The 18896-nt window shown below is 37.7% G+C and overlaps 1 protein-coding gene across 2 annotated transcripts in view; it reads right to left on the bottom strand.

Moving 5' to 3' along the window:
- The window catches only part of LOC127873874 (spastin-like), a 41026-nt gene that overhangs the window by 11034 nt on the left and 11096 nt on the right, over positions 1–18896 (bottom strand). The window contains exons 4-11 of one of the 2 annotated variants that reach the window (XM_052417970.1): positions 18015–18185; positions 16564–16742; positions 15695–15821; positions 14094–14158; positions 13566–13712; positions 7413–7488; positions 6986–7077; positions 525–604 (exon numbers count right to left, since the gene is read on the bottom strand). In XM_052417970.1, coding sequence (XP_052273930.1) covers positions 525–604; positions 6986–7077; positions 7413–7488; positions 13566–13712; positions 14094–14158; positions 15695–15821; positions 16564–16742; positions 18015–18185 — 937 coding nt within the window. The remainder of the gene's footprint in view (positions 1–524; positions 605–6985; positions 7078–7412; positions 7489–13565; positions 13713–14093; positions 14159–15694; positions 15822–16563; positions 16743–18014; positions 18186–18896) is intronic. The other variant, XM_052417971.1, reaches the window with a different exon arrangement.

The following is an 18896-nucleotide window of genomic DNA, read 5'->3' as shown; positions in this document are numbered from 1 at the left end:
AATTTTGACTTATTTTGAAGTAAGTTGATGAATTTATTCCAATCGGTGTTAGACATCAGATATTTTATTATCTATTACTTGGGAACCGAATTGTGTTGAGATGAAATTTCTTTTTGTGGTCACAATTTGCGATGTAAATCGCCAACATTAGAGACGTGGACGCCGCCATGTTTATAAAGCGTAAACGAATGGATCTATCGTTATCAGACACAATGCCCTATAGGTAGAACTCGAACCGTACCGACAAAAACATCGCCATCAGATTTTTTTCCGCAGACCAAAAAAATCGTTCAGGTCGGGGGCAAAAAATAGGGTCGGTCGGGTTCCCTGAACCAAGACTTTTTTTTTTTTGCCTTATGGGGCATTTAACTTAAGTTTTGTCTCATAATTTTCCTTCACAATTGAAATTGCGAACATTTAGACCTGGGAGAGTATGTCAATGATTGACTTAGGGGGTAATTTGTACTTATTTAAGTTATTTCACAGTTCTTGGAAATATTTTGAGAGGCAAGTTTAAACCTTACCTGAGCACAGCGTCATCAAGCTCCTGTGGTCTGTTGGTTGCCCCCATGATCAGAACACGATCCTCTGAGGAACCTGCCACCTGGAACCAGGGAACCAACACTTCAATATAGGGTTAAAGAATACTGTAAGCTGGAAACCAACACTACAAGATAGGGTTAAAGAACAATGTAAGCTTGAAACAAACACTTCAACATAGGGTAAAAGAACACTGTAAGCCAGAAACCAACACTTCAAGATAGGGTAAAAGAGCACTGTTAGCCAGAAACCAACACTTCAAGATAGGGTAAAAGTACACTGTAAGCTGGGAACCAACACTCCAAGATAGGGTAAAAGAACACTTTAAGCTGAAAACCAACACTTCAATATAGGGTGAAAGTACACTAGAAGCTGGTAACCAACACTTCAATATTGGGTGAAAGTACAGTCAATCTTGTATTTAGAGACCACTGAAGGGAGTAACCAATTGTGGCCTCTTCATAAAATAGTCTTTAAATAAATCTTGAGCTTTGTCACAAACGTGACGAATACCCCTACATGCCTCATTGACACATAATATTTTGCATGTTGTTTTCACAAAAAACAGCGGACACCATGCTCAATGTTTAAAACGCACTAAGTGACCCAGTGACCTAGTTTTTTACCCGGTAAGGCCCATGTTCGAACTTGACCTATACATCATCTGGATACAACTTCTGACCAAGTTTTGGTGAAGATCGGATGAAAACTACTTGAATTAAAGAGCAGACACCATGCTGAATGTGTAAAACGTACTAAGTTACCCCGTGACCTAGTTTTTAATCTGGAATGGCCCATGTTCTAACCTGAGCCTTAAGATCATCTAGATTAAACTTCTGACCAAGTTTGGTGAAGATAGGATGAAAACTACTTTAATTAGAAGGCGGACACCATGCTAAATGTTAAAAAACGCACTAAGTGACCCCGTGACCTAGTTTTTGACCCAGCATAGCCCATGTTCAAACTTGGCGTAGAGATCATCTCGATAAAACTTCTGACCAAGTTTGGTGACGATATTGGATGAGAACTACTTGAATTAGAGAGCGGACAACATGCTGAATGTTTAAAACGAACTAAGTGACCTAATGACCTAGTTTTTGATCCAGCAAGACCCATATTCCAACTTGACCTAGACATCATCTAGATACAACTTCTGATCAAGTTTGATGAAGATCAGATGAAAACTACTTGAATTAGAGAGCGGACACAATGCTCAATGTTTAAAACGCATCAAGTGACCCAGTGATCTAGTTTTTGACCCTGGCATGACCCATATTCGAACTTGACCTAGACATCATCTAGATACAACATCTGAGCAAGTTTGGTGAAGATCGGATGAAAACAACTTGAATTAGAGAGCGGACACTTAATACGGACCGACAGACAGACCGACCGACAGACAAGCTCACTCCTATATACCCACCTTAACTTGTTTGTGGGGGTATAAAAAGGCCATTTGTGATAAATGCAGACCTTTGATTTTAAATCCAGATGTAGGATTACCTCCTTTGACAAATTGATTTCAGCTCTTGTAATCAAATGAATCTCAATATAAATAAAATGAATAAAACAATGTTTTACTTAAAATTAGTTTTATTTGTTCTAATTCTAAATACAATGTAAATGGTTTGCATGGGGAATTTGGGTTTTTCGGACTCGAAACTCATTCGCGATTTAATTTACGTGCACTTTTTTTCTTCGACTCTTCCAATACCCTAATTGTCTCATTTAATGTTAACAATTTCCCTTTGACATTTTTATTTCTGCATGTAAGCTTATGAAAATCTGACTTGATTATGGTACATAGCTAAATAAACAAGAGGGCCTAAAAGGCCCAAAGTCGCTTACCTGAGATAACAAGATATTATTGGGACAAATCTTCTGACCAAGTTTCACGAATGTGGCCTCTAGAGTGTTAACAATGTTTTACTATAGCAATATAAGGAAAAATGCCCCGCCCCCTGGCAGCCATGTTTTTCAACCAACCAGCATTATTTTTGTACTCATCCAAGATATTATGGGGATGAATCTTCTGACCAAGTTTCATGAAGATTGGACAGTAAATGTGGCCTCTAGAGTGTTAACAAGATTTTACTATAGCCATATAAGGAAAAATGCCCCGCCCCTGGTGGCCATGTTTTTCAAGCAACCAAAACCATTTTCGAACTCATCCAAGATATCATTGGGACAAATCTTCTGACCAAGTTTCATGATGATTGGAAAATAAATGTGACCTCTAGAGTGTTAACAAGGTTTTACTATAGCCATATAAGGAAAATAGCCCCTCCCCTGTGTTGGCCATGTTTTTCAACCAACCAGCATCATTTTTGAACTCGTCCAAGATATTATTGAGATGAATCTTCTGACCGAGTTTCATGAAGATCGGACAGTAAATGTGGCCTCTAGAGTGTTAACAAGATTTTACTATAGCCATAAATAGCCATATAAGGAAAAATGCCCCGTCCCTTGGCGGCCATGTTATTCAAGACAATGTAACCATTTTCAAATTCATCCAAGGCCACATTTATTGTCTAATCTTCATGAAACTTGGTCAGAAGATTCATCCCAATAATATCTTGGACGAGTTTAAAAATGATGCCGGTTGGTTAAAAAACATGGCCGCCAGGGGGCGGGGCATTTTTCCTTATAGGGCTATAGTAAAACCTTGTTAACACTCTAGAGGCCACATTAATTTTCCGATCTTCATGAAATTTGCTCAGAAGATTTGTCCCACTTATATCTTTAATTAATTCAAAAATGGTAACCTTTGCTTGAAAAACATGGCTGCCAAGGGGCGGGGCATTTTTCCTTATATGGCTATATATGGCTATAGTAAAATCTTGTTAACACTCTAGAGGCCACAATTATTGTCCAATCTTAATGAAACTTGGTCAGAAGATTCATCCCAATACTATCTTGGACGAGTTCAAATGATGCCGGTTGGTTGAAAAACATGGCCGCCAGGGGGCGGGGCATTTTTCCTTATATGGCTATAGTAAAACATTGTTAACACTCTAGAGGCCACATTTATTGTCCAATATTGATGAAATATGGTGAGAAGATTTGTCTTAATGATATCTTGGATGAGTTCGAAAATGGTTTCATTTTCTTGAATAACATGGCCGCCAAGGGGCGGGGCATTTGTCCTTATATGGCTATATAAGGCTATAGTAAAATCTTGTTAACACTCTAGAGGCCACATTTATAGTCCGATCTTCATGAAACTCGGTCAGAAGATTCATCCCAATAATATTTTGATCTGGTTAAAAAATGATGCCGGTTGGTTGAAAAACATAGCCCCACCACAGGGGGCGGGGCTTTTTTCCTTATATGGCTATAGTAAAACCTTGTTAACACTCTAGAAGTCACATTTATTTTACGATCCTCATGAAACTTGGTCAGAAGATTTGTCCCAATGATATCTTGGATGAGTTCGAAAATGGATTTGGTTGCTTGAAAAACATGGCCACCAGGGGCGGGGCATTTTTCCTTATATGGCTAAATATGGCTATAGTAAAACCTTGTTAACACTCTAGAGGCCACATTCAGGGGTTTTTTTTAGAAAAAGGGGAAGACGCTGGACGCTGGGTAAAAGGGGAAAATCGAGCGCGAAAGAGACATATTTGGGGAAAAAATAAAAACTGCTCATTTTAATGTCTATAACTCACTTACAGACTTGAGGGTTTTTTTTTAGAAAAAGAGGCATGTCTCTGACCTTTTTGTTCTTAAACAAATGAACAAGTATGATATTAAAGTCAAAGTCCGAAATAAAGTTGCAGGTGTAGATCTAATAATGGGAAATGTTTTCAACTGGGGCCGGGGAACCATGTCAATATTATGATTTCAATTTCATGATGAATGGGTTGACGATCTAGATCTGCTACAGTATTTGAAGGGAAAGGTGCGGCAGCTGCCGATTGTATACTTTCACTTTCACAATAATCCGACAGTATTAATCGATGTTGATTACATGTACCTCCGAATCCTGCTGGGTTTCAACGGTTTTTTATGATTCATTCTTAAAAAATGCGTCAACGCAATTAATATTTTCCGAGTCAGAACGTTTTATTTTGTTCCTGTATGAACGCCAAGTGTGAGACTTATTTTCTGTTTTAACGTTTATATCTTGGCCTTTAAATAACCCGGATGAAAATTCGACTGGTTTCCGGTAATTAATTGACGAAACACCCTTCTCGCGCAAGACCGGAATCCAGTAAAATAGTCACATGATTAGTTGCCTGGTTTCCATGAGCTATATATAGAATCACTGGGATTCCCAGATTTGAGTGTTCGTCGGGAGAGAGAGAGAGAGATAGAGCGAGATCGTTGTACATGGTACAAATTGGATAAGTGTGGACTTCCCAAAAGAAAAAAACAACATTTCTTTGAGGGTAAAATATTATATTTTGGTGAAAAATTATATTTTTGGAGGGGAAATGGTATTTTTAGGGGAAAAATTCTGGTAGGGGAAGACGCCGAATATCGGCGTCACTTTCTTAGTACAAAAACCCCCTGACATTTATTGTCCAATCTTCATGAAATTTGGTCAGAAGATTAGTCTCAATGATATCTTGGATGAGTTCGAAAATAATTATGTTTACTTGAAAAAAAAGGCTTCCAAGGGGCGGGGCATTTTTCCTTATATGGCTATAGTAAAATCTTGTTAACACTCTAGAGACCACATTTACTGTCCGATCATCTTGAAACTTGGTCAGAAGATTCATCCCGATAATATATTGGATGAGTTAAAAATGATGCCGGTTGCTTGAAAAACATGGCTGCCAGGGGGCGGGCATTTTTCCTTATATGGCTATAGTAAAACCTTGTTAACACTCTAGAGGTCCCATTTATTTCCCGATCTTCGTGAAACTTGGTCAGAAGATTTGTCCCAATAATATCTTATTATCTCAGGTGAGCGACTTTGGGCCTTTCAGGCTCTCTTGTTTAAGTTAAGAATAAAACGTGTTTACCAACTAGTCAAACTGGCTATCTTTGCTTGTGCCGTAATAAACTCCAAGCGCAATTCGTAGAACCAGTCAAATATTGCACCTTGTTTTGTGACGTAGGCGACACAGCCCATTTTTTAGTGGTTGAAATTAAATTTTAATGGTTTCAAAGAATTTGCGAAATTCTCAGCGGAATCATACAATTACAGCTCCTGCTTAGGAAATTCGTAATATAAAGCAAATGTTTATACAAAATTAACGTCTACCACTTTCTTACTGATAACACAAAATGCTTCCATATTTTTTATTAGAAGCTTGCTGGAGGTGATTTCAATTCAACTTGCGCCATTTTATTTGGGCGAATTACAGTTACTTCCCTTGAAATGCGTCATGGAAAATGCCGTACCGTACCGTACGGACTCGGAGGCGTATCGTGAACCGTACCGAGGGGAGACTATTACGATATACCGTACCATGGAGTACCGTGACACCCTTAATATATAGCCATATCAGGAAAAATGCCCCGCCCCTTGGCAGCCATGTTTTTCAAGAAAACGTAACCATCTTCAAACTCATCCAAGATATCATTGAAACCAATCTTCTGATCTAATTTCATGAAGATTGGACAATAAATGTGGCCTCTAGAGAGTGAACAAGGCAAATGTTGACGTCGCACAACGGACAACGCACGACGGACAATGGACAAAAGGCGATCACAAAAGCTCACCATGAGCTTGGCTTGATTGGAAAATTTGCTAACACAAACTAATTAGCAAAATAGCAATTACGATTTTTTAATGAACGGTTTTCAACACATGTTACAGATTAATAGTTTATTTTTTACACCTCTCGAGAATGCAGTGAAAATGTTTGTTGCGTTTGTGCATTGTTTCTGCAATAAAATCAGCGATCAAATGTGTCATTTAACGTCCCAGATAGTAAACTCTTTAACCCGTAAACTGTTGGCAATACCTCACTGTATTATTCAACACCAAAAATTGATACGCAGTCAGCATTAACACTGGTCAGAACTGGTCATCAAGACAAAGGAAAATGGCTGGTGTGAAATCAATACAAAGGTGTTATCGTTTATCTTATCGTCTTAGATAAGCAATTAGCACTGATTTGTCCCTGAACGGTCAACAGATTTACCACATTTACCTGAAAGTGGTTGCTTAATTCAAGACTTGGACATAAAAATACACTAAAATCAGTGGTCGCTGGTCGCGTAAGACAAAAGTCGCTTAATACAATATGAAAATATAGTAAAAACGCTCGGGCGGGATTCAAAGTGGTCGCATAAGACAAAAGTCGCTTAATTCAAGTGGTCGCAAGCACAAGATTGACTGTACACTGGAAGCTGTGAAACAACACTTCCAGATAGGGTTTGAGTACACTGTGAGCTGGGAACCAACACTTCAATATAGTATGATTGCTTGCTGTAAGAAGGAACCAACACTAGAGTATATGCATTTGAATGCAGGTATGTAATTACTAACCCCATCAAACTGTACGAGGAACTCAGTTTTGAGTCGTCTGCTTGAATCATTCTCCCCTTCCTTACGCTCACACAGGATGGAGTCAACCTCATCTGCAAGAATATATAGCTTGAAACAGCTGCTTATTGGCTTCATTCACTTATTACATGTACAGAAATACTAGTCAATTAATAAACATAATTATTTGAATTAATTGTACACTCTGGAAAAGAGAACTGTCAAGTGCATTGAATCATGGTAAAAAAAGTCCATTATACATGCTTTTATTTAAAATGAATAGGTCAATTTCACAACTGAAAAATTAGTTTCTACTCTATTTTAAAACTTTATATAGTCTCTGAATGGATAAATACCAAATGCACTGATTACATTCTGATAAGACATAGTAATCAATGCTGGCCCTGCTGCCTGTACGACCAGGACATACCCATAAAGACAACCGAGGGTTGCAGCTCCTTGGCCACAGCAAACATGGCTCTCACCAGCTTCTCTCCTTCCCCCACCTGACCAACATTTGATCACTTACAAATTGATATAACAACATTCACTAAAAAAATCCATGTAAACAATAGAGCTGTTTATAATAGAATGATTCATTCTATTATTTAATTCTAAATTTAGGATGTGTCCATTCAACCTTTTTAGTCCCAAAATATATTTTTAGTTTCCTCGAATTAATATGACAGACCACAACTATTGGTGAAAACATTGAAGGAAGAACATGAAATCCTTATCTCTAGCAATTTGAAGAATTGAGTTGTATTCAATATTCATCCAAATATCAATAGTGGGATTAGTGGCCTTGTGTTCATCAAGATTTTTCTTAATATGGGATATTAATGCTCTACAAAGTAATTATAAATGATTCTCACAGTATTGAACAAAAAAGCAATATTTTCAGTAACCCTTGTGACTTCCACCTTAGATCTATTTAACCCAAATTCATAAAAAGTATGTTATCAATTATCACCAATCACTTAGTCCGATATGAAAACTCTAGAATGCACTGTTTTCAAAATAAAGAGCAGATGACATCAATATGATTTGCATAGTCAAACATTCTTGACAACAAAAAGCAAGATTGTGCTCCCATTGAAATCTCTAAACAGGAAAGGCAAAAAATGCTGGTTTTTGATGCCAGTACTAGAACAAGAGCACCGCCTTGCGGGTGCAGACCGCTCATCTATTTTCTTTTTAAAGGTGAAGGGACTCTCATTTTCAATCACAAAGGAGGGAGGGGTGGAGTGAAGAGGGGTGCATTGTGTGGGGGTGTGGACATTTATTACATTATGTTCCAAAAATGCAAAAACAAGGAAAAAAAAATAAATTCGGGGGGTGGGGGGGTGGTGGGGGGGGGTGGGGGGTGGGGGGGGGATTCTTGGGTGCGATGGTTGGAGGGTATTTCAAACATAAAATAATAAAAATAAATATTTGTGTTTTTTAACAGTTTCAAAAAAAAATTGGGGGGGGGGGGTGAGGTGGGGGGTATAGTGTGAGGGTGTGGTGGTAATTTGTGAGATGATCTTAAAAAAAAAAAAAAAAAAAAAAAAAAAAAATTAGGGGGGGGGGGGGATTCGGGTGGGGGGTGGGGGGAGGGGGGTGGGGGGGGGATTCTTGGGTGCGATGGTTGGACGGTATTTCAAACATAAAATAATCAAAATAAATAGTTTTGTTTTTTAACCGTTTAAAAAAAAAAATTTGGGGAGGGGGTGGGGTGGTGGGGGGGGGGTATAGTGTGAGGGTGTGGTGGTCATTTGTGAGATGATCTAAAAAAAATAAAAAAAATAAAAATAGGGGGGGATTCGGGGGGGGGGGGGGGAAGGGGGGGGAAGGGGGGGGCACGGGCGATGGTTTGGGTGGAGTCTATTGTGGTATGTCAGGTAAGAGTAGTTTTGTCAAAGTATCAATCAAATCCAATCATAAATAAAGAAGTTATGGCAATTTTAGCAAAATTTAATAATTTGACCTTGAGAGTCAAGGTCATTCAAAGGTCAAGGTAAAATTCAACTTGCCAGGTACAGTAACCTCATGATAGCATGAAAGTATTTGAAGTTTGAAAGCAATAGCCTTGATACTTAAGAAGTAAAGTGGATCGAAACACAAAATTTAACCATATATTCAAAGTTACTAAGTCAAAAAAGGGCCATAATTCCGTAAAAATGACGTCCAGAGTTATGCAACTTGTCCTTTTACTGTACCCTTATGACAGTTTGCGAGTGTTCCAAGTATGAAAGCAATATCTATGATACTTTAGGGGTAAAGTGGACCAAAACACAAAACTTAACCAAACTTTCAATTTTCTAAGTATAAAGGGCCCATAATTCTGCCAAAATGCCAGTTAGAGTTACATTACTTTGCCTGCACAGTCCCCTTATGATAGTTAGTAAGTGTTTCAAGTATGAAAGCAATAGCTTTGATACTTAAGGAATAAAATGGACCTAAACACAAAACTAAACCAAAATTTTCAATTTAAAAAGGGCACATAATTCTGTCAAAATGCACGCCAGAGTTATCTAACTTTGCCTGCCCAGTCCCCTCATGATAGTAAGTTAGTGTACCAAGTTTGAATGCAATAGCATTGATACTTTCTGAAAAAAGTGGACCTAAACGCAAAACTTAACAAAAATTTTCAATTTTCTCAGTATAAAAAGGGCACATAATTCAGTCAAAATGCACGCCAGAGTTATCTAACTTTGCCTGCCCAGTCCCCTCATGATAGTAAGTAAGTGTACCAAGTCTGAATGCAATAGCATTGATACTTTCTGAGAAAAGTGGACCTAAACGCAAAACTTAACCGGACGCCAACGCCGACACCGACGCCAAGGTGATGACAATAGCTCATAATTTTTTTCAAAAAATAGATGAGCTAAAAATGAGGCAATGGTCAGTTCCTCGACAGTCTGTCAGCCCTTGGACAAAGACAATAACAAGTGGCCCCAAAGGGCCCTGGGTCGCTCACCTGAGAGACTAAGATGGAAAGAAACAAAGATTAAAACGCTTCAGCAAATATTTCAAATTATTGTTAAGAGAAGACTGACTTTACAAATAAGGTGTTCCAAAGTATTCACAATAGGCCTTTATAGAAAATTACCCCACCCACCCTGACGGCCATGTTTTTAATACCCAGATTTTTTTTAAATATATAAATAATGAAAATGCTTCTTACATACATATAGAGAAAACTGCCCCATCCCCTGGCGGCCATGTTTTTCTGACCAAATTTCATGAAGATTGGGCAAAAAATGTGTCTTCTAGACTGTTGACATGTTTTCACTATATACATATACATTTTCGAACTCGTCCGAGATATCTATGATATCGATGTTTAGACAAAATTTCATGATGATTAAGCAAAAAATGTGACCTCTAAAGTTTTCACAAGCTTTTTTTACTATATAAACATACCGAAAAAGGCCCCCCCCTCCTGGTGGCCATGTTTTTTTACCAATCCAAACCATTTGCGAACTCAACCGACGTATCCAGGAAACAAATGTTCTGACCAAATTTCATGAAGATTTGACTAAAAATGTGACTTCTAGAGTGTTGACATGTTTTCACTATATACATATAGAGAAAACTGCCCGGCCCCTTGGCGGCCATGTTTTTTCACCGATCTGGACCATTCTAGAACTCGTCCGAGATATCAATGAAACCAATGTTTTGACAACGTTTCATGATGATTGGGCAAAAATTGTGAATTCTAGAGTGTTCACAAGGTTTCTCTATAGCCATATAAGGAATACTGCCCCGCCCACTGGCGGCCATGTTTTTCAATGGACCGAAACCATTTTTGAACTCAACCAAGATATCATTAAGACAAACATTTTGACAAAGTTACATGAAGATGAGCATCAAATGTGACTTCTACAGTGTTCACAAGGTTTTTCTTTTTTTTGACCTAGTGACCTAATTTTTGACCCAGCATGACCGAGTTTCAAACTCCCTCGAGGTATCATTGGGACAAATGTTCTGATCAAGTTTCATGAAGATCGGACAATAAATGTGACCACAAGGCAAATGTTGACGACGAACGCAAGGACGACAGACAAAAGGCGATCACAATAGCTCACCATGAGCACCTTGTTTTACAGAAAACAAGTCCTCATGGTCGGTATAATATTGAGGTCAAGTACCTATTTGCAGTTGTTTTGCCAGTAAATTGAATTTTGGCCAGTAACAGTTGTCAAAAGTCTCCACTATCAGTAGAGATATACCTAGTCACTATACCAAAAACAAGGGCCACATTGGCCCTGAATCGCTCACCTGAACAAATTTAATAGCCTTAGGCCCAATGGTAATTGACAAGAAACAAATTTTCTTGAACAAATTTTTAGGGGAGCCTTTAAGGATCATCCTTGTAAAAAAAAATGAAAATCCGACGAGCCCTTTCTGACAAGAAGATTTTTTAAGGTATTGACCATATATGGGCATGGCGGCCAGCTTGGTTATGTTACCAAATTTTTTTTAACAATATTTTTTTTCGTGACGTAGGAATGCTCCACATGAAATTTGGTTGAAATTGGCTCAATGGTTTAGGAGAATATGATCTGCTCAGGTACGCTAAAAACTTGAACATTGAGATAAAAGGAATTTTTGCTTGTTTTGAAGAGATTCCTCCTTTTTCTCAAAATTGATAAGATATCATCGACTAAACAGGCAACCCATGTTTGCATAAGGATAAATCCTTTTACCAATCAACATATTTTGGACTGAACAATTTCTCAATTTCCCACGATGATTCAACCCTACCAGAGCAATTTCCTAAGCAATAATCACCTCCCATTTTAAAGGAAAAATAATTTCTCATCAACAAAACTACAGCATTAATTGATTTCTGGTAGTTAACCCTTTTCAAATTGAAAGAGGTTGCAGACGACAAATTAAGTTATTATGGAATAAGAATAAACAGATTTAATAGGGTAGGAAGCATTGTGATGAAAGGAGAAAATCTCAGCATTTTCTTCTTTTATTTCAACGATTTCCACAGTCACAAACATTTGCAGAAAGAATTAACTGTTGTGGGTTAAGGGTTTATGAGGAGAATGCTATAGTTTGATTATGCAATAGTGTATGTATGGGGGGATATGCTTTTATTTTGGAAGAGTCTAAATTAATGTAAAAGGGCTTAAAGACATCATGAATTGAAACAACTTCTTCAATGATGTATAGTTATGCAATTGAAGTTGAAATCATTGAGATACAAGAAATCTTGGCTTGTTTTGAACAGATTTATTTTTTTTCTTAAAATTCTCAAAATATCATCTGCTAATGAGGCATCAAGTGTTTGCATTAGGAAAAGGCACAATGGTTTCTAGATGCATCTACATTAAAGTACAAAAAAAATGAAAATGCATAGCCAACCCATAATGAGAAACCTATGAGTATGCCTTTTTATCATGCACTGATCTATTTACTAAAAACATTGGACATCTCACTTATTTACTTGAGTCAACCATGTCACATGAGTAAAGGGATTTGAAGAACTGACTGACCTGAATTGAATAATACATCAAAGAGGGGCATGTAAGAATCTTTGAAATCTGCTTGAGCTGTTTGATTATGCAATGAAGAATTTCTTGGAAAGTTGTTATTGAGTTCAACAGGTGCAGGTTATGCAATTGTACAGTTCTGAAAGGGTTGTTAGGGGTTTCCACTGAGTTGCAACTATTGGCTTATGTAAGTTTTGCCTTTCAAATCCTCCTAAAGGCACATCTTCATCAGCAGGAGGTCTCCACTGAGATGCAGCTATTGTGTCAGAGAATCGTGTCAGAGAAACCTGGCCTGTAGCCAGCAAATCCTTTACTCTAATAGCACTATTAATTGGAAAAAAGAGTACACTATAATTATTTCTAAATCTGCCATCACAAGGAGATAATTCTGGACTTGGTCCGATGTTGCTCATTTTCGACATGGCTCGAGTTTTCATTGATATGAAGACACTGTGCAAGTTTGGAAAGAATTGGATGAAAAATTTGGACTTTATTGCATAAACACCATTTTCTCAATTCAAGGGGAGGTAATTCTGTACTTCATGGACCAATAATGCTCATTTTTTGTAGGGTTCGTGTCCTCATTGATATAAAGACACTGTGCAAATTTGGAAAGGATCGGACAAAAAATGTGGAAGATTTTTGAAAGTTTTCACAAAATAGGCAAAAACGAATTAACATGCAAAGTTCAACGAGCTCCTGCGGCCATGTTTTTTGACGAATCAAATTTCTTTGAACAACTTTTTCAGGGGAGCCTTCAAAGGTCATCCCTGTGAAATTTTTTGAAAATCTGATAAGCGGTTTCTGACAAGAAGATTTTTTAAGGTTTTTACCATATATGGTCATGGCGGCCATCTTGGTTATGTGATCAAATTTTTTTTAACAATTCTTTTGTCCCATGACCTAGGGATGCTCCACATGAAATTTAGTTGAAATTGGCTCAATGGTTTAGTAGAAGAAGATGTTTACAAATTGTTTACAGACGGACGGACGGACGCCAGACGGTGAGTGATCACAATAGCTCACCCCGAGCTATCCCTCAGGTGAGCTAACAAGCATAACCACTACATCTTGCAGTCTGAGGTACGTACCCACTTGGATGTCAGACTAGAGGCACTGATGTTGAAGAATGTTGCATTGGACTCGTTAGCAACAGCCTTTGCCAGCATAGTTTTACCATTGCCAGGCGGTCCAAACAGCAACAGGCCCCGGGCAGGTGCTCTCAGGCCCGTAAACAGCTGAAAATTAGGAACTAAATTTAATCCCATTCTTCACATTTATGAAGTTCTTTAAAAAAAAAATTTACGCAAAAAATGTTGTTTTAAACCATTAAAGCAATTTTCCCTTTTACTCCACCAAATTCATTTAAAAAAATATATTAACTGCGTGTAAATTTCAGAGATTAGAAATATTCACAACACCCTAAAGCACTTGATATCCTATAAACTTCCCAACAATTTTACGCAAAGCTTGCAGTTAATTGTAAATACACGATTTATTTCCAGCAGGGATATGGATGTTGTACAATATGGAGAAAGATGCCTTATATACACTTAATACTTATAATATAATAGTACAGCAAAATGCAAGAACTTTGAGGTGAAATAATTTCAACTGACCTCGGGTCTCAAGGCTGGCAGTATGACGATCTCCTGTAAGGCTTGCTTAGCGGTATCCTGCCCCGCTACAAACACAGATAGTAAATGAGCCTAGGAATCATTAATACAAAACTGCAACAGCAAAACACTGACACATAATAAGACAACAGCAAAAAACATGCAGAACAAATGTATCATTGGGAGAAACTTTCTAAGCAAATTTCATAAAGATTTGGAAAAAATGCAGCCACTATAGTGTTCAAAAGCTTTTTTTTATATTAAACCTAGTGAAATAGTTTAAGATCTAAAAATAACCAGGTTTTGACATAGTTTCATGAATATAGAGAAATAAATGTTGATTCTTGAATGTTCACAAGCTTTTTCTTTAATTTGACCTTGTGACCTAGTTGTTTACCCCTGTAACAAAGTTAAAAGCTAAGTCAAGGTTTCATTTGGACAAATTTGACATTAGAATGGGAAACAAATGTTGCCTCTAGGGATTGAAAGTTGTTTTTTTATTTGACCTAGTAACCAATTTATTGACACCATGTAACCCAGTGTCAAACTTGACTGAGATTTCATTGAGACAAATGTTCATTAAGATTAGGTAACAAAAATGGTCGCCAGTTTTCACAAGCTTTTTCTTTAATTAAGCCTTGACCACTTAGATACGTATTTTTACGCATTTGTAGTCGCTTAGAAAGTTGCATTTAATTAAAGACCTTTCTTACTATATTCAAGGCTTAATTTCAAACCCTTAGATACTGATGAGCAGCAAACAGCAAAAATCCGAACAGACTGCGAGTTACTTGCAGGCTGTTCTGGTTTTATGCTGTTTGCACATAGCATTTTCACTTTGCTTTTGAGTGGGAAAGGGTTAAACCTTGTGACCTAGTTTCCGACCCTACATGAACCAGTTTTAAACTCAATAGAGATATCAGTTTGTAAAAGAATGGGCAAAAAATGTGACCTTCAGATTGTTCACAAGCTTTTTGCTTCATTTGACAAAGTGACCTAGATTTTTAATACATGCAATCCAGCTTTGATCTCAGCCAAGATATCATTTTGACAATTGTCAGATAAAGTTTCATGAAGATTGGACAATGCATGTGACCTCTAGAGAATTCACAAAGTTAATTGTAAAAACATATAAGTGCCACAATCCCTGGCAGTCTTGCTTTCAGCAGACTGAAACCAGTGTTGCTTTTCAGCTGGGATGTCATAAGACAGATCTTTTTAGCAAGTGTCATGATGTTAGGGCAAACATTGTTAAAAATAGGTGTTCACAAGATTTCACTATAGCCATATTAAGTATTTTATTATGCCCAGCATCAGTGGATACAGTATTTGATCTGAAATTTAACCTCAAGTATCTTTAAGTTAATACATTTCTCTTAGGACCTATGTAAACACAGGCAAAGTTTACCTATATCCTGAAATGTGACCGGGCCTATGTTAACACAGACCAAGTTTACCTATATCCTGAAATGTGAGCAGGCATATGTAAACACAGGCAAAGTTTACCTATATCCTGAAATGTGAGCGGGCCTATGTAAACACATCTCAAGTATACCTATATCCTGAAATGTGACTGGGCCTATGTAAACACAGGCAAAGTTTACCTATATCCTGAAATGTGACCGGGGGTCCGGAGTCAATGATCTCATTGAGAATGGTCTCAGCCAGCTTCTTGTCGACTCCCTTCAACTTCAAGTTCTTGACATCCCTGGTTTTTCTGTCAGGCGCAGGCTGAAAGCATTTGAGCCACGCTCTGTGAAAAGGGGGCTTAATGCCTATGCATAAAGTGCAGTCCACACAGGCTAATCAGGGACTACACTTTCAGTCACAGATGAATATTTGCTGAGAAGAGACTCTTTAAACGAAAAATATAAAAGCGGACTGCGCAGGCTAATCTGTGATGACACTTTAGGCACATGTATTAAACCCCCTTTTCACAGAGCACGTCTCATTTTGTATAGAAAAATGGCAGAAATATAGCTCAGGCTTGAACATGAGATATAAGAAACATTGAATGGCAGCAAGATATACAAAATGTTAATTTATGTTATTTTCTGACACCCAATGAAGATGCATTTAAAGAAATGACTGACAGGCTGATGTTACATGCTTAAGTGAAACACCATCCTTTGTAACAAAGATACTTTCTTATTTTAAAGGACGTTCCTTTACTCTCACACAACAAAAATGACAGGGCTTTATGACCACATGATATGTGTAAGCTACATCTTTAATCTGTTTCATGTTTTTTGATGCCAATAATGTCATCCTTTTATTCTAGCTAAACATTTTAATACAACGTAATCCGTTATTATGATGATAATATAAATTTTACAAGATACGCTGAAACTGCAGAACGCTGTGACACATTAAAACAATGATTTTATGAAAAATAAAGATTACAAAAATAGTTGCAAAGTCAGGAGACTATTCTAAAATAATATCAGACTGAACTTGAATCCAGATGGCTTACTTTTGTATTTGAGTTCTGCCTATCAAGGGCTCGTCTGTTTGGCACATCTGTATGCGTAGGGGAAGGTTTCTGGCGCGATCCCAGGTCGGGGGTTCCCGGGGTTTTCCCGAAGTTTCGAGGCAGCGTGCTACTCCGATGCACGCCTATTGGCTGCTTGATCTTCTGGGGCTTGGAGGAAACTGGAATTCAACCACAACCTGAACATGTACTACAAGTATAAATCGCTGGAACCAACCATTTCCAGGAGAAAGCTATGAGACCTAATTTATGTCTTATCTGTAAGTAATATGTGAGTTAGTGACACAAAATTCAGTCTCGTAGATCATATGAGTGGTGCGCTGTGAAAAAGTGGTTTAATGCAGTTCGCACAGGCTAATCAGGGACAACACTCTCTGCTTTATTGATATTTTTCGTTTCAAGAAAGTCTCTTCTTAACAAAATTCCACTTTAAGCAGAAAGTGGACTGCACAGGCTAAACTGGGACGACACTTTAAGCACATCCATTAAACTTCCTATTCACAGAGCATGGCCAATATATATAAATAAATATTAATAAAATATTTTTTGCTTGAACAGTGCTAAACAAAAATAATATAAATCTACCACACAAAATTGAATACAACAAAATACAACAACGATCTTATCACAAAAGTGAATCACAACAAGTTTCATGCACACAATGAATAACAACAGTTAAAACACTTCGGAAAGTCATATAGATTACAGTATCTTGCTAGAATCATTATGAGCTTGTTTCATCAAATCAAACTTATTATCAACTGTCTGGTCCTTGTGTAACTGTGAACATATGCAGACAATAGACTTACTTCAGAATGAGCTAGAATTTGAAAAAATAATAAAAATACTATGCAGTACAATGTTAACACAGCTTTGCAAAATAACAAACTATATTTCCCCATCAGAAGCTAAGTAAAAATGGCTTTTGCAACCAGCATTAAACCAGAATAGCAAGCGAGTAACTCGCAGTCTATTCAGGTTTTAATGCTGTTTGCTGCTCATCAGTATCTAAGGGTTGGAAATGAAGCGTTTAAAACATGATTCAAGTAAAGGAGATTTTAAATTTAAGAAGATTTTGTAAGGGACTACAAATGCATCAAAATGAGTACATAAGGGGTAACTGGTTTACTAAACTTTTATTGTGGATAAAATGGAGCAGTGTTGCTTATTCCATTGCTGTGGAGATCTGCAGAAGACGGTATCCGGACAAACGGCAACTGGAAAATCGGCACCCTGTGTATTTTTGCATTACCGGACAATCAGCACCCGTAAATTTGTCAACCAGGACAATTGGCACCCGATTTATTTGTATACCCAGACAAACGGCACCCGATTAAAGACGAAGAAACAATTAATGATTTTACCAATAAAGACATTTGACTTTGCTGCGAAAGAAAATCGCAGAAGACCTATACACCAGACCTATACTACACCTTGTTGAGCTGGAGGATCAGCTTTGGGAGTGAGCTTCCCCGGCCGTATGGGGTCTGCACCTCCTACCCTCTTCCTCACGCCAATCTGCTCAGGGGCAGCCCATGAGGGCTTAATGCGATCCTCTGCTTCCATTGCATGGGCGGATATTTGAGCATCATTTAGTAATTTATCTAAGAAGAAGAGGTGCAAATGAAAATGGGCCGTGCTCTCTGAAAAAGGGGTTTAACGCTTGTGCGTAAAGTGTCCTCCCAGATTAGCCAGTGCAGTCCGCAAAGGCTAATCAGGGACGACACTTTCTGCTTATATGATATTTTTGTTTTCAAGAAAGTCTCTTCTTAGCTAAAATCCAGTTTAGGCGGAAAGTGTTGTCCCTGATTAGCCTGTGCGGACTGTACAGGCTAATGTGGGACGGCACTTTATGAACATGCATTAAATCCCTTTTTCACAGAGCACAGCCCAAATAAAAATTTAGCTTTCTCAAGCAGGCAGGTAAAAACACAAACAAAGGATGCTAATAATCTAGAAAACACTAGTACATTCAAGCAGACTATATAAAATTACACATATTGCATAGAAATCAAAAGGTGACAACAAAACCTTATTTCATAAATGAATAAATCTTCAAATATTTAATAAAATATGCCCTGCTTTCATAAATAAATAAATTAACATATGGTCATTATACTTTAAGTTAGTCGGTCAAATCATAAGCACTGAATTACAATTTAGAATGTTCATTTGTATGCTTAACCCTTTCCCACTCAGATGCAAAGTGAAAATGGCTATGTGCAAACAGCATAAAACCAGATCAGCCTGCAAGTGACTCGTAGTCTGTTCAGGTTTTATGCTGTTTGCTGCTCATCAGTATCTATGGGTTTGAG

Source organism: Dreissena polymorpha, chromosome 3 (genome assembly GCF_020536995.1).
Source record: "Dreissena polymorpha isolate Duluth1 chromosome 3, UMN_Dpol_1.0, whole genome shotgun sequence".
Taxonomy (NCBI): Eukaryota; Metazoa; Mollusca; class Bivalvia; order Myida; family Dreissenidae; genus Dreissena; species Dreissena polymorpha.
Note: the sequence above shows the minus strand (reverse complement) of the source record. Positions and strands in the feature narration are given on the sequence as shown.